The sequence below is a fragment of the Peromyscus californicus genome, unplaced genomic scaffold (genome assembly GCF_007827085.1).
Source record: "Peromyscus californicus insignis strain IS unplaced genomic scaffold, ASM782708v3 Scaffold_6__1_contigs__length_162567912, whole genome shotgun sequence".
Taxonomy (NCBI): domain Eukaryota; kingdom Metazoa; phylum Chordata; class Mammalia; order Rodentia; family Cricetidae; genus Peromyscus; species Peromyscus californicus.
The window spans coordinates 74,068,362-74,084,890 of record NW_026294584.1 but is presented as its reverse complement, the minus strand read 5'-3'; the positions used below and the strand labels follow the sequence as shown (position 1 = coordinate 74,084,890).

The 16,529-nt window shown below is 42.9% G+C and overlaps 1 protein-coding gene across 9 annotated transcripts in view; it reads left to right on the top strand.

Moving 5' to 3' along the window:
• Pde1c (phosphodiesterase 1C) overlaps positions 1–16,529 on the top strand; it is a 621,274-nt gene that overhangs the window by 240,803 nt on the left and 363,942 nt on the right. For 2 of the 9 annotated variants that reach the window (XM_052720613.1, XM_052720612.1), the window contains exon 1: positions 4,614–5,455. The exons of the other annotated variants lie outside the window; for them this stretch is intronic. In XM_052720613.1, the coding sequence (XP_052576573.1) occupies positions 5,355–5,455 (101 nt within the window). In that variant the 5' untranslated portion in view covers positions 4,614–5,354. Of the gene's footprint in view, positions 1–4,613; positions 5,456–16,529 lie in introns of those variants that run through there. 9 annotated transcript variants of the gene reach the window in all.

Genomic DNA, 16,529 nt, shown 5'->3' with positions numbered 1-16,529 from the left:
AATTTTCTCCTCCACACTCTTGGTGAAGCCACTGGCTAATTGCGAAACTGGGTCAAGGACTCAGGCTGGCTTCAGGAGGTCCAAGCAAGCAGGCACCATCTTGTAACTGGCAGTTGTTGCTCTGTCTCGCTCTTTCCCTTTCTTTTCCACATTTGTTGTTTTAATTTTTCTTTTGTTTTGAGATTATAATTTAATTACATGATTTCTCTCTTCCTTTTCTTCTCTCCAAACCCTTCCGTATACCCCCTTCTTGCACTTTTTCAAGTTTATGGCCTCTTTTGTCATCAATTGCTGTTACATGTATTTATGTATATACATACATATATTCCTAACTATAGGCTGCTCAGTCTGTAGAATGATACTTGTATGTATGTTTTCAAGGATGACCGTTAGCTGAAGATCTTGCTTCTTTCTCGTAGATGGAATCCTCAACACGGAGCTCTGGCTATCATTTGCTCTGAGGCTGTTGCATATGCTAGAGAAGTTCCTAGAGCACTAAGCTCAGTTCATGATGAAGGGGGCACTTTGTGGCTAGCCGAGACCCTCCACATGTGATATGACACTTTTTCTGAGAACCACCCTTGGTTTCTCAAGTCCTCCAAGCATCTTGGCTGCAAGGGGCTGACAGACTCCTTCCAACATTTTATGCTAGTGTCCCTAGTTACATGGACAGCTACTCACACCTAATCTCATCATGTGCTCTCTTTATGGAGTCATCCGCCTTCAACCACCTTCCATGAAAACAACTTTTATCCATCTACATTCAAGATCAGTTCAAGTGTCATCCGCACCATGTAGCTCTCTCTTCTCCCCACAGTTAGGATCCCTCTTGTCTGTGCTCCTGCCGCAGCCCTACATTCTCTGGTATGCATCTTTCTACTGGCCTCTTTATATATCCCCAGGGAGGTAGACTGGCATGGAGACTAGAGCACCGGCTTTGCCATCTGGTCAGGGTCTTCGAATTCTTGGCTGCGACCTTTCCGAAAGCTTTGACACCCCTTTGTTGTCAGTGGGCACAAGGAAGCCATGCAGAAGTATTTTATTGACATGTATTCATTGTACACACTGCTGGGTTTCCAAGGGACATTGCCAGGTTCCACATTTCAGTTGTCCATGTTCCTCTCCACGCCCTCCTTTCACTCACCCTCTTATTAGTCCACTTCAGAGACAGTTTTGCTTTTCCTTCCATTTTACACTTACATACAAATTCTGTTTTTATATGAAATCTATCATCCACAAATGAGACACAACATGGCCTTTGTCTTTGTGAGTCTGGCTTAATTTGTTTAATATGACAATCTCCAATTACTACATCCATTTTCCCTGCAGATGACATTCTGTTGTGTATGCATCTCACATTTTCTTCATCTGTTCCTCTGCTGACGGACACCTTGGTTGGTCATGTATTTAGCTCTTATGGATTGTGCTGCAGTAAAAAGACGTGCAATACCTATGTGACATGTTGACTTCAGTCTTTCAGGTAAATGCTCAGAAACAGTGCAGCTGGTTCCTGGAGCAGTTCCTGTTGAGGGACCTCCATACTGAGCTCCCTGGTGGCTGTATACTAGGGTTCTTTTTTCCCTTCTTCCTTGCTATCCTTTGCTTTTATTTATTTTCTTAATGATTGCCATTCCAACAGGGTTGAGATGGAATCTCAACGTAGTTTTAATTTTATATAGAAGTATGTTTTAATGAGTATCTGAACCAACCTGTGACATGCTTAGCAAGCTGCTTGACAATGATATTTCTCAATAACTGATAGGCGCTATGCTCATGATTACCAAATCTTAGAGACGAAAGGATTCTGAGAGGTCATTCCCACATGCCTATAAAAGTTTGGTTTCCCATCTGACAAAAATTCACCAAAAAATTTGAACTCTGTTTGGGACAAAAAAAGTTTGGTAGCTTTCTAAAATTTTGTGGTACTGCATGCTGTTAGTGCAAGTGTTGGTTGTACTTGGACTAGGTTACTGCATGAATACTGAGGGGGATGTATTGGCTCTCTGCAAGTATATAGGTATGAATGTGTATGATATACATTCATATATGTTTGTACATGGATGCTTGTGTGAGTGTATTTAGTAATATTTGCTTACGTAAGCCTTTTCTGGAGTCTGACTAAAAAGCTGAGTTAGGAAGTCACAACAGAAATTAGCCTCCATTGTAAAGTAGTGAGCAGCATTATGGCTTCCAAACCTTTGTTTCTGAGTCAGTTTGTATCTATTTATTTGCTTACTTCCAAATAGAATGCCACTGGAAATTGTGATTCACAACATTCCTGCAACTATCCAGCATTCTGCCTTTTTGTTGGCTAAGCAAGTCACAGAAAACATGAACTTGTTAAGTAAAACAGGTTTCCTACTGTGGGTTTGAGAGAACTTGATAAGGAGCTAGGAGGCAAGGGTTCCTGAGTTCCTTTAAGGTAGACTGGCTTCAATGTCCACATCTGTGAAGTGGCAGGCGAGGGAAACAAGTTGAGAGACAAGACACAGAGTGAACAGAATTCCGAGAACTCCGGACAAGAGCGGCTCTATCTTCATGTTTGGAAGTTAAGGACTACATTGGCATCTCCTGTAAGACAGATGTTATTTGAAATACTCTATGGGTTAAAAATCTTTGAGAATAGTGAAATTATCTTTCAGGACACTTCCAGTTTTAAAAATCATCATTGGCCTAAAATAAGGCAAATTTATACATTTTCCCAACTTTCTGATATACATGTAGTTTTAAAAATATCTAACATGACACAAAACCTTGTCTTGGAAGCCTTTCTTGTCTTTTCTCTAATTTACTAGATTGCAATCAAAGCACATTCATTTTCCTTTTAAAACTGACTTTCTTTGACCTAATCAAAACCAGTAATATCTGCCTGCCTTTTTCCAAATCCCTCTACATGATTTCGAAGGATTATACAGGTGGAAGGCACACAGGTAATCTTCTTGCTTAAATTTGTCACTGAACAGGCAGAAAATGTGATCTTGTGACTCGGACACATCTGTGAGGATAAGGATCAACTCTGGCTGTTTGGTCTCTTTCTAGCAGGTGATTTTCTGTTGTTTCCATTTTCTTGTTGTAAAGGGGTGATAATAGCTGATCCACAGAGCTGTTGTGTGAGCTGAGAGCCCTTAGCACAGCACTCGGATCACAGGAAGTTTCCTGTACTTAGTACAGTACTCAGACCAGAGGAAGTTTCCTGTACTTAGCACAGCACTCGGACCAGAGGAAGTTTCCTGTACTTAGCACAGTACTCAGACCAGAGGAATTTTCCTGTACTTAGCGCAGTACTCAGACCAGAGGAAGTTTCCTGTACTTAGCACAGTACTAAAACCAGAGGAAGTTTTCCGTACTTAGCACAGTACTCGGACCAGAGGAAGTTTCCTGTACTTAGCACAGTACTCAGACCAGAGGAAGTTTCCTATACTTAGCACAGTACTAAAACCAGAGGAAGTTTTCCATACTTAGCACAGTACTCGGACCAGAGGAAGTTTCCTGTACTTAGCACAGTACTCAGACTAGAGGAAGTTTCCTGTACTTAGCACAGTACTCAGACCAGAGGAAGTTTCCTGTACTTAGCACAGTACTCAGACCAGAGGAAGTTTCCTGTACTTAGCACAGTACTCAGACCAGAGGAAGTTTCCCTGCACTTAGCACAGTGCGTGCTACTGGTATAGTTACAGCATACCTGAATTTGGACAGCTGGCCACTCGAGGCACACGAGCTAATGAAAATACCATATTTGAGGACCACACTTCTGTCTCCTAGCTCCAAGCAAGTTGCCAAAATATTTCCCCTTTTGGCATATCATTTCCCACGTCACTGTTCTCGGCTGGGTGAGTTTGAATAAGTAATTGTATTTTGCAGGTAAAATGACCTCCACAGTAATGTATAGCAGCTGTTTTAATGTTATCTTTGTCTAGTAATAATGCTTTGACTCAGTGAAGATGCACTTCTGAACACCTTTAAGGATGGACTAATGGAGTGATTTTTGAATCCGTGACTGGGGTAGGGGGTAGGGGGCAAGTTTTTTCTTATCTAACTAGTTATCTTTGCTAGAGTATATGGCCAATGACTGGAAAATGACTGCTAATTGCCAAATGGATGAGCAAGGAGATGGTGGACAACATCATTGTATTCCTTTGCCAGTGTCACATGAATGGAGCTTTATTTGACCAATGAAAAGTTGTCCTTAACTTTAAGTTGATCCCTTAACCCTAGGTCCTTTGTGCCTCCCAACCTGCCCCTTTTCTGCTGGGCAATTATGTTATTGACATTGTGCATGACCAAGGGGACCATCTAGCAGTGTGGTGCAGCTGTGTGGAGCTGACAGACGGCCAAAGTCAACAGCTGCCTAGCCAGCGCCCAGCAGAGACGCCTAGGAGGCGTGTGGCATTATTTGAAGAAACTCTTCTGTTGTCATATTTGTGTTTTTGACGGAGGGAGGGAGGGAGGGAGAGAGAGAGAGAGAGAGAGAGAGAGAGAGAGAGAGAGAGAGAGAGAGAGAGAGAGCGAGCGAGAGAGAAAGAGAGAGAGAGAGAATGAATATGAATACGAATATGAATCAATCCCATTAGTAAGAAAACACCAGGGCTTTGTGCGGGGAAGCTCCAGACTTCCCTTCCTTGGGGCTCGGAGCCCTGTTCTTTATGCAGTGCGGCCGGGAAGCCATCATTGCCGGGCGTAGGGCTGGGTGGCTGAGGGCTGCCTGCGGGGGCAGGTGTGGAGCTCCTGCCCTGCTCACAATGGTGTCCCCTCCCTCCTCACCCGGGGTGCCAGCCCTGTCGCTAGCCAGGCGCTGACAGACGACTTTTCTCACTTGTCAGTTCTTGCTTGTCAGCAGGGCTGCTGGTAAGTGAGAGGCGACAGAGGGGCACTAAGGCGGGGCAGGCGGGGCGCAGGGTGGAGCCGGGCAGGGGTCTGAGCGCCCCGTGGCTCATCCTGCTGCTCAGGCTCACTCTACTCCACCGGACTCCTCACTTTCTCCCCACTCTCCTTACTACCCAGCTCTCCCTTTGCCTCCAAATCCTCCAGGGGCCTCGGGAGCTTCCGTGGCTTTGTTTAAGGGGAAAAAGAACAGACCCGAAGTGCTTTCAGTCCCGGACCGACGCACAGCTCGGTCCCTATCTCTGCTCCTGGCGGCAGCGGGCATCATGGCTGGTTTCCGCGGCTGCCTCCAGGGCGCACCTGGGGCTGGAGTCCCCTGTGATCCTAGCCCTCTCTGAGCTGTCTCAGGGGACGCTGCGGGGGAAGTGACAAAGTGACTGAAAGACTTGCTGGGCTGGACCCAGAGAAGAGAGGAGGCCGGGAAGGAACTACACAAACTCTCTCCACCTCACCCCCAGTGAGAACCTGCAGCCATGGAGTCTCCCACCAAGGAGATTGAAGAATTTGAGAGCAACTCTCTGAAACACCTGCAACCTGAGCAGATTGAGAAAATCTGGCTTCGGCTCCGCGGGCTGTAAGTAAACCTCCTGACCCCCTTTGCCCTCTTTCCAGTTCTCATCCCTGTATTAGTGCATGTCCACAGCCGTCCCTTCTTACCCCTATTGCATGCCCCTTGAACTGAGCAGGTGAAGTTCCACAGCTGTCTCTGTGAACTACAGGCAGGGATCATGCCTTCTAAGGCAGGGAGGGCTGCTTTGCTGTCTCTAAGTCATGTTTCCTTTGGGAAGGGAATGGCCATACCCTCAAGAGTAGACACTTATAGTACAAGCAGCAAGTAGGTGTTTCTTTTCCATTTGCCCAGGAAGAAAAGTTGGGGGACTTTGGTGAGGGACTTTTAATTAGAAATTTCCTTTTGTTGACTGCTTGCAAGCACATTGGTGGATCATCTAACGGCTTAGTAACTGCTCAGATTCAACATGCACTCTTGTTGATAATTCGCTTTGCCCTCTCCCTAGCTAACTCCTGGTGAGCTCTTGGTTCTGATATTTTCTTAGGAATCTTCCTGACAGAACATGTTTATGAGAAGGGTGGGCTGTTTTGGAGAAAGCACACACCAGCTATGCATTGGAACAGCACAAAAGGGTGTTTATTCTTAATCCAGTGTCTAGGATTCTACCTGGGCAGATACAATGAGAGCTCTGGACACCTGTCACTTGCTGCATTCTTTCTGGTGTAGTTGCTGAGGACTGAGGTGACTTTAGAGTACATTTTCCTTTTCTTAAACATTCATAAACAGTGAGTGAGGCTGGCCATTTCAGCCTGGAGCCGCAGTGATTTCTCCTCAGAGGACACACAGCTCCCATTGATGCTGTTCACAGCGGATAGAATGCTTATTGTATCAGATGTTTGACTTCAGTGACCTAGTATAATTTTAAAAGCCCTCTGTAGGTTTTCTGAACTTATAAGGACAGTGAGAGAAAACAGCTCCTTGCCATGTGTCTGCCATTATTGCTCTTGAAAGTCTGCATACACATTCAAGAAGCAAAACCAAACAAATCAAGAAGGTACTGATCTGAGTTGTCTTAGGAGAGACCACATCCTGACAGGATACTCAGAACTACCAAGAGGAGACAGTAAAGTTGTGTTCATTCCTTTAAAGGATTCCTATCTAGGGGTATACTTTATAAAAAGCATTCTACTTAGAATGGAAGCCAGTCCACTCTCATTGATTTTGTAGGACACCATGCCAAGGAATTTGCTTTTTTGACTGGTATAGCCAATATCAGTGGAGACTGCAAGCTTACCTGGGTAGCTGGTCCTGGCTGGCTGGCAGGCTCTTTTGACAGCTTAGGCGACTTATGTGGAAGCCCTTTTCAGAGCTGTGTTTACAGAAAGCTCATGTTCAGCGTTCTGAGTGATAAGCTTGTCATACTGTGCCACACACAGAATGTTTGTTGTGTCCACAAAACCCGAGGCTGAGGTGTGCACAGTGAAAGCAGAGTTAGGCTGGTGTTCTTGCCTTCCCAGCCAGAGGGACTCGTGACCACTTCTCCAGAACTGTTTCTCTAGCTGCTTCATGAGCTAAAGCAAGTCTACAAAGCAACAGAGGCTAGAGACAGCATTTGGCTACACCAGCATAGCTCAGGTGGGAACTTGTGTGAGAAGCATTTAGCTTTACACCACACCGTCTTGGAGCTTTCTCAGCTTCCTATCAAAGAACTTTCACTCCTCAAAAGTGTTTCAGTGTGATGTGTGATATAGCCACAGCTGGATTTTCTAGCTTTCTAGATTTCTTTTGAATCTGCTCAGACCTTGGGGTGCCTTAGAAAGTGTGAATTGGTTCTTCACCCAGTGTGCCTTTTCTAATTCCTCTTCCCACTTTTCCTGAGGAGACTCTTTTGCTCAACAGCAACCCTCTGAACTCTTAGTTTTACTTTATAATTAGAAAAGTATTTGTTACTATAATATACTTTAAAAAACCCTCTGTGTTGATTACCATTCATCCTACCACATTTATTTACTTATTTGTGTATCTATTTATTTATTTCAACAAAGCAGCAGTTTCTGGGAGAGTTGCTAAGACTCTTACAACCAAAGCACATACTCATTCCAACAACTCTGGATAATAGCTTACAATCTACACCCTGGACATCCCTGGAGACTGTGTGTGTGTATGTGTCCACGTAGTGGACTGTCAGCAAGAGAAAGGAAACAGCTTCTTCTTCTTCTTCTTCTTCTTCTTCTTCTTCTTCTTCTTCTTCTTCTTCTTCTTCTTCTTCTTCTTCTCCTTCTCCTCCTCCTCCTCCTCCTCCTCCTCCTCCTCCTCCTCCTCCTCCTCCTCCTCCTTCTTCTTTAAACATTTTAGAAAAAGCCAATAGCCGTAGTTGGATTTTCATAGCACTTTATTACCCTGACACTCTTACAGACAGGACTTTGTAAGTGACCACAGGTGATCAGAGAGTTATCTTGACTGGTCTGAGAGCTCTGTGAGCTCTGGGTTATCTAGTGCTCTCTCATCTCCATGACAGTTTCTCCCCTATTGGATTTGTGGGTGAACTTTTTTCTCCTTCATTAGGGTGCGAGACTCACGAGGACAGATACTTTGTGTGTCTTGTCCTTGCTGTTCCTCCAGTGTACATAGACGTGTCCAATCAATAGATGTCAAAAGCAGAAAGGCTACAATGTGTACATTTTAATGTGCAAAGTGAGGGCAAATATGTACTTGACCCAGCCTTCAACATACTGTCTTTTGAGTTAGCATGAAACAGGTTTAATGAGCATCATTGTCCAAACTTGGGTCAGAACTCCGTAAGATGTGCAAAGCTATGACCCAGGGATGAGTCCCATGCGTGTGTTTTCCGAGGTTCTCTCTTCCTGTCCCCATCATACCACCCTCTTCTGTACTGCTGAGGAGTGGTCTTTACCAACAGCAAAAAGGTTGCTGAGTCTACTCTCTGTAAGATGCCACCATGTAGGCAATCCAGAGGATAATCCTCTTTCCATTTCAACTACACCAGCCCCTCAGCTACATCTCCCTGTTCCTCATTTCCATCTGAATAGTGTTTACTCATTTGATATGTTTATTGTCTGCCTCTCAATCTAGACTATAAGCTCTACAAAGGAGATTTTTTTTTCTTTTGTTCATTTTGCTTACCGACTTGTCCTGGTACATGGTAAATTATCTGCACTTTCGTGAAACCTAGAATAATTTTGTTTGTTTCTCAAGAAGAGAATTAGACAAAACTCTTAGCCCAGCCTTATAGTATTGTCAATACAAAAACAGTTCATGGAACATTAGAGATTGCCTTAAACATCATTTACCCTAGCTGCGATTATAGCAATGGAGGCATTTACTGCTATGGTTGGCTCTCTGTCCCTAGAGTGAAGGGATGCATGCAAATGCAGAGAGGTCCGCAGTGATTCACATTCCTTAGTCTCCTTCTGCGGCTCTACCATCTCTTACACAAAGGTTCTCAGTGCTCTAAGCCAGAAGGCACACGTGTTGCACACCCGAGAGCCCATAAGTCAGTATGTCTGCAGTTGTCTGCGTATTCTTCTGAGAGTAGCTCCACTGCCACTTCTCCATCAACTTCAGCTGTACGCAAGTGCTGTTGGCACATTTCCTCCCTCTGTGGGAGTAGACGGGAAATTTTAACACACCGCTTGGAGTAACCTTGTTGACAACAGCCCTGCCATTGGTAAGTGTAGGATATCTTTATGCCACAATGATATGAAAGACCTCGTGGCTGCTTGAGTTTGAGTCAGTGAGTCATGACTAGTACCTTGGGTCCTGACCAAGAGTTTTTCTGTTGCCAAATTGCCACACAATGACAAGAAGGTGTTCCTAGGCTGTACTTTGTCTGACTGAGTGGAAGAGGACACATTTCACTTATTCCTTGGCATTTGCTGTCATAATTATAATGTTCTAGCTTCTCATTCATCTTGCCCAACCATGAGGCAATATAATAAATTTTACGATTATACAATGCCCTATGTTGTAGTTCTTGCATTGTTTAAGGTAACTTATGGATATAAAGGTAGGTATATGTAGCTCCCATGTTAGTAGACTAGGGGAGCTATTTCTTTTTTCTCTCCAGTACAAATTTCCACTCCCATACTCTGGTAACAGGGATTGCTTCCCACTCTGTCTCCTGAACCCCATTACAGTGTTGGGCTCCTGTAGCATGAGTTGTAAATCCTAGGATCTTCTGTCCCTATGATCAGTAGGTCTCAATAAAGCATAAATCTCAAACAGGAACATGGAGTCCCTTGCTGACTTTCCGTATTGGCCCTGGGAGATTAATACTGTTCCCCTCTGGACTTTTCTGGTGACTGCCATGATTCATTTCCTCTTATCTTGTGAAAAGGGTTTTCTTACGCTAGAAAACAAAGAACCAACCTTCAGGGAGACGCAGGGATGGAAAGGTAGGGCGGGGACCCCAGATCCATCCCTGCAGCTATTTTTCTGATGCTGTTGGCTGTCCCAGCTGCATGTGGAATAGTTGCCTTCTGTTTTGCTTCTGTTGTTTTGAGTTTTCTTTTTCTAAAACATTCTTCATGGACACCTTACAGATTCTTGGAAGAGAGGGGAGCAAGCCCAGGGCAAAGACAGTAGGTGTTTGCATTTGCAGATTGGCGTTAGCACTTTTTCCTTATACTCATCTGCATTTTTAAACAGTGTAATTAGTGTTTTGGAAACGTGAAGCTGCCAAGCTAACATTTACTGAGGATCTGTTATGTGCCAGCCCTTTTGTCACGCTGCTCTGGTATGCAAAAGTGGATAAGATTCCTATCTGACCTTAACAGGTCGTGGAGAGACTGGCACTAACACCCAGACTGATGGTTGTAACTAGAGGGGGCCACAGGGAGAGCACCTCTGCCCTGGAGGCCAGAGAAGATCTTTCAGATAAGGGGAGACCTTTAAAAACACAAGGAAAACTCCTTTTGACAATTCAGAGAAAACTTTTGCAAGATGTGGGCACACAAGAAGCTATCAGTTTGGCCCAGAATAAGCTTGTCCTGAGTTTTCAATTGTTTCCATGGACTTCTGGCAAAGCTACATGTGTTAGACATCTAGGTGTGAAACCTAATGAGATCTTCTTTGCTTATCTTCCATTGATAATTTTCAAAACACTGGTCACGGGGGGGTTGGGGATCTCTTTGCTGTTATTAATACTGAAGAGAAAGCTCTCAGGTCACTGGAGAAGAGAATATAGTTAACTTCTTCCACATATTGATCCTCAAAAGCCTTATTATTTTCTTTAAAAGGGAGGCATCCTCTTGTGGCTCTTGGAATAGTGAGGGATAGGGAGAATCAGGAATGGTGTGCTTATTGTACATAAAAGTTACAGGCACACCGAGGAGTGAGAAATGATGGAGAGAAGAAGACATGGACCACGAAGCAACATGGAAATTAAAGTATTACATTTATTAGACATAATTATGCTTCAAGGACGTGAGTGTTTGAATCCATTGCACTACTTCATAAGAAGCTGTGTTCTTACCACTTTAATACCATATAGAGAAATCCTTTTTGTCTGTTTTGAAAGGAGTTCATATTTTATCTTCTCAGTTGTAAGGAATTGTTGATGTATTTGAAGCTTCTGAGTAATACAATGAGATCTGAATTTCAGGTTGGTAACTCTGGGTGAAGTATAGGAGAGAGCTTAGAGGTGAGACTGGAGACCAAGAGAGCATCTGGGAATGATGCCTGCCCGAGGCATACATTGGAGATGGGAATTGACAAAACTTAGATTCAGAACAGAGAAAGAGAAGGAGAAATCCTGAGCCTGTTCTGGCTTGGGTATGTTAGGGAATTTGGTGCCAATGCCTTGGGATGCACTTAGATAAGAATGCTCACTTTGAGTGTGGATATGTTGACCTGTTAGTCTCTGGAATGTTCCAGTAGCTGTTGGTGACTACAGCGTGAAATATATATGGAGGGAACTTTGGCTTGGAGCTGTGTTTCTGAGAGTCTTGGCTTTGTGTCAAAGTCGCTCAAGTAAGTGACCCAGGAAGAGAGCCCTGCTCCAAATGTCATCAGAGAAGCCATTCTAGAATTATTTTAAAATGTGTTGTTTATTTTCCCAGACCATGCATTCAGTGTATGAATGGGTTCTCCAAGTATCTTACTTAACTGAAAATGTCAAGTGGTTCAGCACATTTTTACTTGGCCTGACCTCTACACCAGTTTAGAAAGGTGGTGTGACGATGTCAGAAGCTTGTCCTCACAAAACTTAAGTTTCTGGTGAGGGTGACCAGAAAGGATTTAAAAAAAATAAAAGGTCTCATATAGCCTAGGATGGCCTGGAACTTGACACATAGCTGAAACTGGCTGTGAACTCCTTATCTTTCTGTTTCAGCCTTCAAAGTGCTGGGATTATAGGTCTGAGATACCTTGTTCAAGTTCCAGAGGGTTCTTACATGTGCAAAATGTTAAAAAACAACAACACTAAAAGAGAGGACAATAGCTAGATGCTAAGTGAACGATACTGATGCTGAATGCCAGGTTCAGAGTAGACTTCCTCTCATTAATGAAGCAAGGACTTGGAGAAGAAGTCTCCTTGTGTACCAGAGAAGAAAGTGGTGAGTAGTAAGTGTGAGGCTAGGGTCTCACATTTAGACTGCATTTTCTTCACTTGAATGCTAATGTTATTTAACAGGATACCATTGCTTCTTATCATGCGTTATTTGTGCTGACTTATTAGCTAATTATAGCCCAATATTTGGCAGCTGTGTGCATATTATTTTGGCCAAGACTTGCACATGACTCTGTTAGTTGGGAAACATCCCTAAGCAAAGAGGTTTCTGTATTCCAGTTCTAGTTTTCTGTCATGATATTTATTTATTTATTTATTTGTGTGTGTGTGTGTGTGTGTGTGTGTGTGTGTGTGTGTGTGTGTGTGTGTGTGTGTGTGTATGTAGAAAAATGCTTTCTTTGGTTCCTCTATATGGAAGGAGAGGGCATCTAAGACCTCCATTATGGCTTTTTTGAGAACTGACTAAGGTCATTGATCAATATGAGGCATATAAAATAGTTTGCAACAACTTTGAAGATGGCTACCACCATCTGACATTAGTAGTAAAAAGTGAATTCTGCAACAAATGAACACATTTTTAGCGAAAGAATACTGAATCTATATAAGGAATTCACATTCCTCAGGCCTTTATTGGAGAGTGTTCTTTATTTAAAGTCTTCTTGACAGCTGTGATTAAACAAGACTAATGAACCTTTATGAGCACAATGTGAAGTTTTTCTACGTAGTAAAATTATGAAAACGCTTGAGGGTCATTCAACCAAGACATGAAACTGAAAGTTGTAGACAACGGCTTTCATCCATCTATCCACAGAGAACTCAGAGGTCACTCATTCACTTAGAAAACACTTCCTCATCTCTGTGTGCCTGATGGGTCACAGAGATCTACTAGGAAATGAGACAAAGGCTTTCTCTCTGAGTGGATGTTCGGTCTAAAGGTAGAGAACAATGTTAGCAACATTTCCAGAAATAGCAATTTACACTGATGAGTGCCACAAAGAGAGAATGGATGCTATGAAAATGATTAAGAGGATCCAAACCAGGTCCAAGACTCAGAGAAGACTTCTCTGAAGAAGTGAAATTCAATAAGACATAATGAAGTAAACGTTAGTTGAGTAAAAGTGTCAGGGAAGAGTATGCGAAGGAATTCAAGCCCAGTTTTTCAGAAATGGACACTTCCAAGACAGGGAAATATGGGACAAGGAGCTACAGCATGGAGAGGTCGAGGACTGCAGGCTGGCCACCAACAGTGGGCCAGATCCAGCTTTATCTTCCAGTGTTAACATAGGAAGCTATTATCTATACAGAGAGATCAGAGGACTTTGGGGGCATTTTGCCCCACACAACTTGGATATGTGGGTAAGGACAAAGCCAAGTTTTTATCTTGATCTCTAGGTGCTTTTTACTTAGAGAAGAATCTCTGAGAACTTGTGCGTGCTTTCAGGCTTGGGTGTAGGTGGGAAAAGTTATGCTGTCACTTTTGGATATACTGAATATGAGGCAACTTGAGACCATCACTGGAGGGAGTGGTAGTGGGAGCATGAAGAGCTGATAAGTGGATCTGCAGATCGAAAGCAAGAGCTAGATTGGTTATATCATGTACGACCCAACAAGGTAAGAAGAAAACCTATCTGTGTATGAATGATGCTCAATTAATATTCCTATAGATGTCACAATAAGAGACGATACACTGAAGATCAATGGCTTAGCTAGTCTAACAGAGGAGACAGGAAATCAAGTTTTCCATATAATTTCTCATTGGCATTTTCTTGTCCAAAATAATGTGAAAACATAAGCAGTAACCACACACACAGCCTTGTTTGAAAATCTTCTACTGACCATTTGGTATAATACCCACCCAAACATAGCTTTGGAATGGAGACAGAAGCCTGGAGGAAGGTAGGGTCCTTTCTAGTATTCTAAGGGCAGAAAGAGATTTTGACCTGGGAAGTGAAAGGAGGAGACTCTTATTAGGGACCTCCTGGGAAGTACAGGGCAAAACCCAGGCAACTGAGGCCTGAAATCCAGAGCCCAGCACACTGTGAAGGAGTCTGGTGGTTTATTACTCCAGTGGACTCTGAGTAATCTAATTTATCCAGAATCCAGTCAGCGCAAAATCTTAAATAACCAGGACACTTCCTATATTCTGGAGACACTTCTAGCAAATATGGTTGTGAAAGATTAATCTTTGAAAGCTACTGCTTCCAGATATGTCTTAAGAGGGGTTCAAATTTAGACTAATATCCCAATACCTTCTCTGTTCATCTTTTTTGTTGCTGTTGTTTTGTTTGTTGTTTGTTTTTTTAATGTGAAGAACAACCAAAAGTTGGTTGTGAATTTCTACAATTCATTCTGTGGTGCTTTATGGATTTTAACGCAGTCTAATATACATTTTTCTGAGTGGATTCTAATGTGGGCAGATTGTATAGATCAGTCCAATCCTCCATTCTTCTCAATTAATGTATGTATTTTGTACTCTCAGAAATGGTGATTTTTGCCCAACTGATTTCATATTTTCATCTTTCCCGAACCAAATGTGAATTCATCTTGAGTTATGGCTCACTAATTCAGCACTTTTACGTGAGAGTTGATCTATGAGCAATACCCTTACATCTGTCTCTGAAGGTCTGGATGATGTCATGCAACTCACTCCATCTCCTCTGACTCTATCATTAGGATGACTCTGAAGGCTTCTGTAATGCCTTCAGCTTAAGCTCAATGAAATAGATTTTATCCAGTAATGTATACAATCCCGAATAATTGTTGTTATAGACCCTGACTTCCACCTATGAGGAACTAGATACACCTCCATTACTATAGCCTTGTGTACTCAGTTTGAAATGAAAGAATCATTTATCAGATACTGATCATCATGAACATTGTTTAGGCTCCTCAACCTGTCTTTAAAACCACTGTATGAAATGAGCAGTTTCCAAAAATGACAGAACTTTCAGGCTACCGGTTGGCATAGTTTCAGGGAAATCAGAACCAAAAGCTACTTGGTTCCAGGGCTCTACTTGGTAGAAGAACTTGGATGTGCCCAAGGAATCCATCTGCTAGTTCCCTATGTTTTAGACAATCACTTCATTTTGCCATTTTTTTTAAAGCAGAGATTTACAGAATTGTGTCCAGAGAGATGCAAATATCTTAGAGGAAATTGGAAGGCCCTCTGTTTCCAAGAAGCTATGGGATTGGCTGGAATTTACTCAGAAATGGATATGAGCCAGGAGCAGGTTTTAATGAAGACTGTGAGGAAGGGTGGGGAGACAGACATACCAGTGGGGGCCAAGAAAGTCTTAGGGAAATTAGTCTGTGACTAAAGTCAGAACATGCAGCCTTTATTGTGGCTCAGTCTACCTGGGGGAAAAACAAAGACCAAGTTGGAAGCAGAAGCTCCAGATGATTCAATCAAACCAAACCCACCCCTTCCCTTATTATAGGGATGTGTCTGTGAAGAGTGGGACTTGGTCTTAATCCTGTGGATCTGTCTCCATTTTGGCAGTGCTGTGAGAGAAATTAAAGAGACCTTTCACCTTTCTCACTGACAGTTACTTAAGTAGGAGCCAGGCTCCCAGGGAGGAGGTCACAGAAATATATTTCCTTCCTCACGACTCTGCTGCACTTACCCAGCAAGTTTTGTAAATATATGATAGAGATATGAATCATTTATGAAAAAGCCACACTACCAGATTTCTGCAAGTGTGACATTTACTTTCTATTTCCTCAGTTAAAAACCCTTCCGTTCTTATCCTTGGTGCCACTCATTAGCTCTCTGCCCAGATTCAAGCAATGAGATCTTAGCTATAGTTTTTAGCCTTCACTGTTTGAAAAGCCTTGCTTCCAAACACGGGTAGTTCTCAACTTTCTATGAGGAGAGGTCTCTTTTGGGGACTCCTCGGAATCCAAGAGCTAGAATTTTTGACCCAGGATCAGGAAAGAAGCAGGCGTGAATAATGGTGTTGGATTCCTGTCTAGCCAGCTGTCTGCAGACAGATGAGGGTCTGTTGGGGGCGAACAATAAAGAGATTGGCTTGTGTGTAGAATGCCGCAGATGCAGCAGGGCCACAGTGGAGTCACTGTGTGAGTTGGAAGTTACACATCAACTTCCTGGGTGACTCTTTTACTTGGAATATATTAGGTTCTCCTCAAAGGTTATTACCTACCCTCTGGCCAGGACTAGCCAGAGGACCTGCTCCCAGGATCAGTAGAGAATAGATTGTCTTATTTACAGTCCCGTTTGAGATAAGCCTTCCATTCATCTCTTCAACCATCTCCAACCTTAAGCCACAAAGGCAAAGGCTTCCTTCATTTGAATTTGATCTCACTTGACTAATCATGTTAGAACTTTATATATGAGAGAGATGTCTGTCCTGAACAGGAATACCCCCTCCCCTTTTTAAAGTGGACTCAGTTAGAGGGCACAAGTTCTAAAAACATTTTTTTCCCCACAGAAAACTCACTAGAAAAAATCTAGAAACTATTAACAAAGCCCAAGACTCTTTACTGACAATTGGACTACTTCAGGCTAAAGTGAACCCATGCCATTTCATTATTTATACACTTGTCCTGCTCTGGGTCTATGGGCACATGGAATTTCATTTTGTAGCTCAT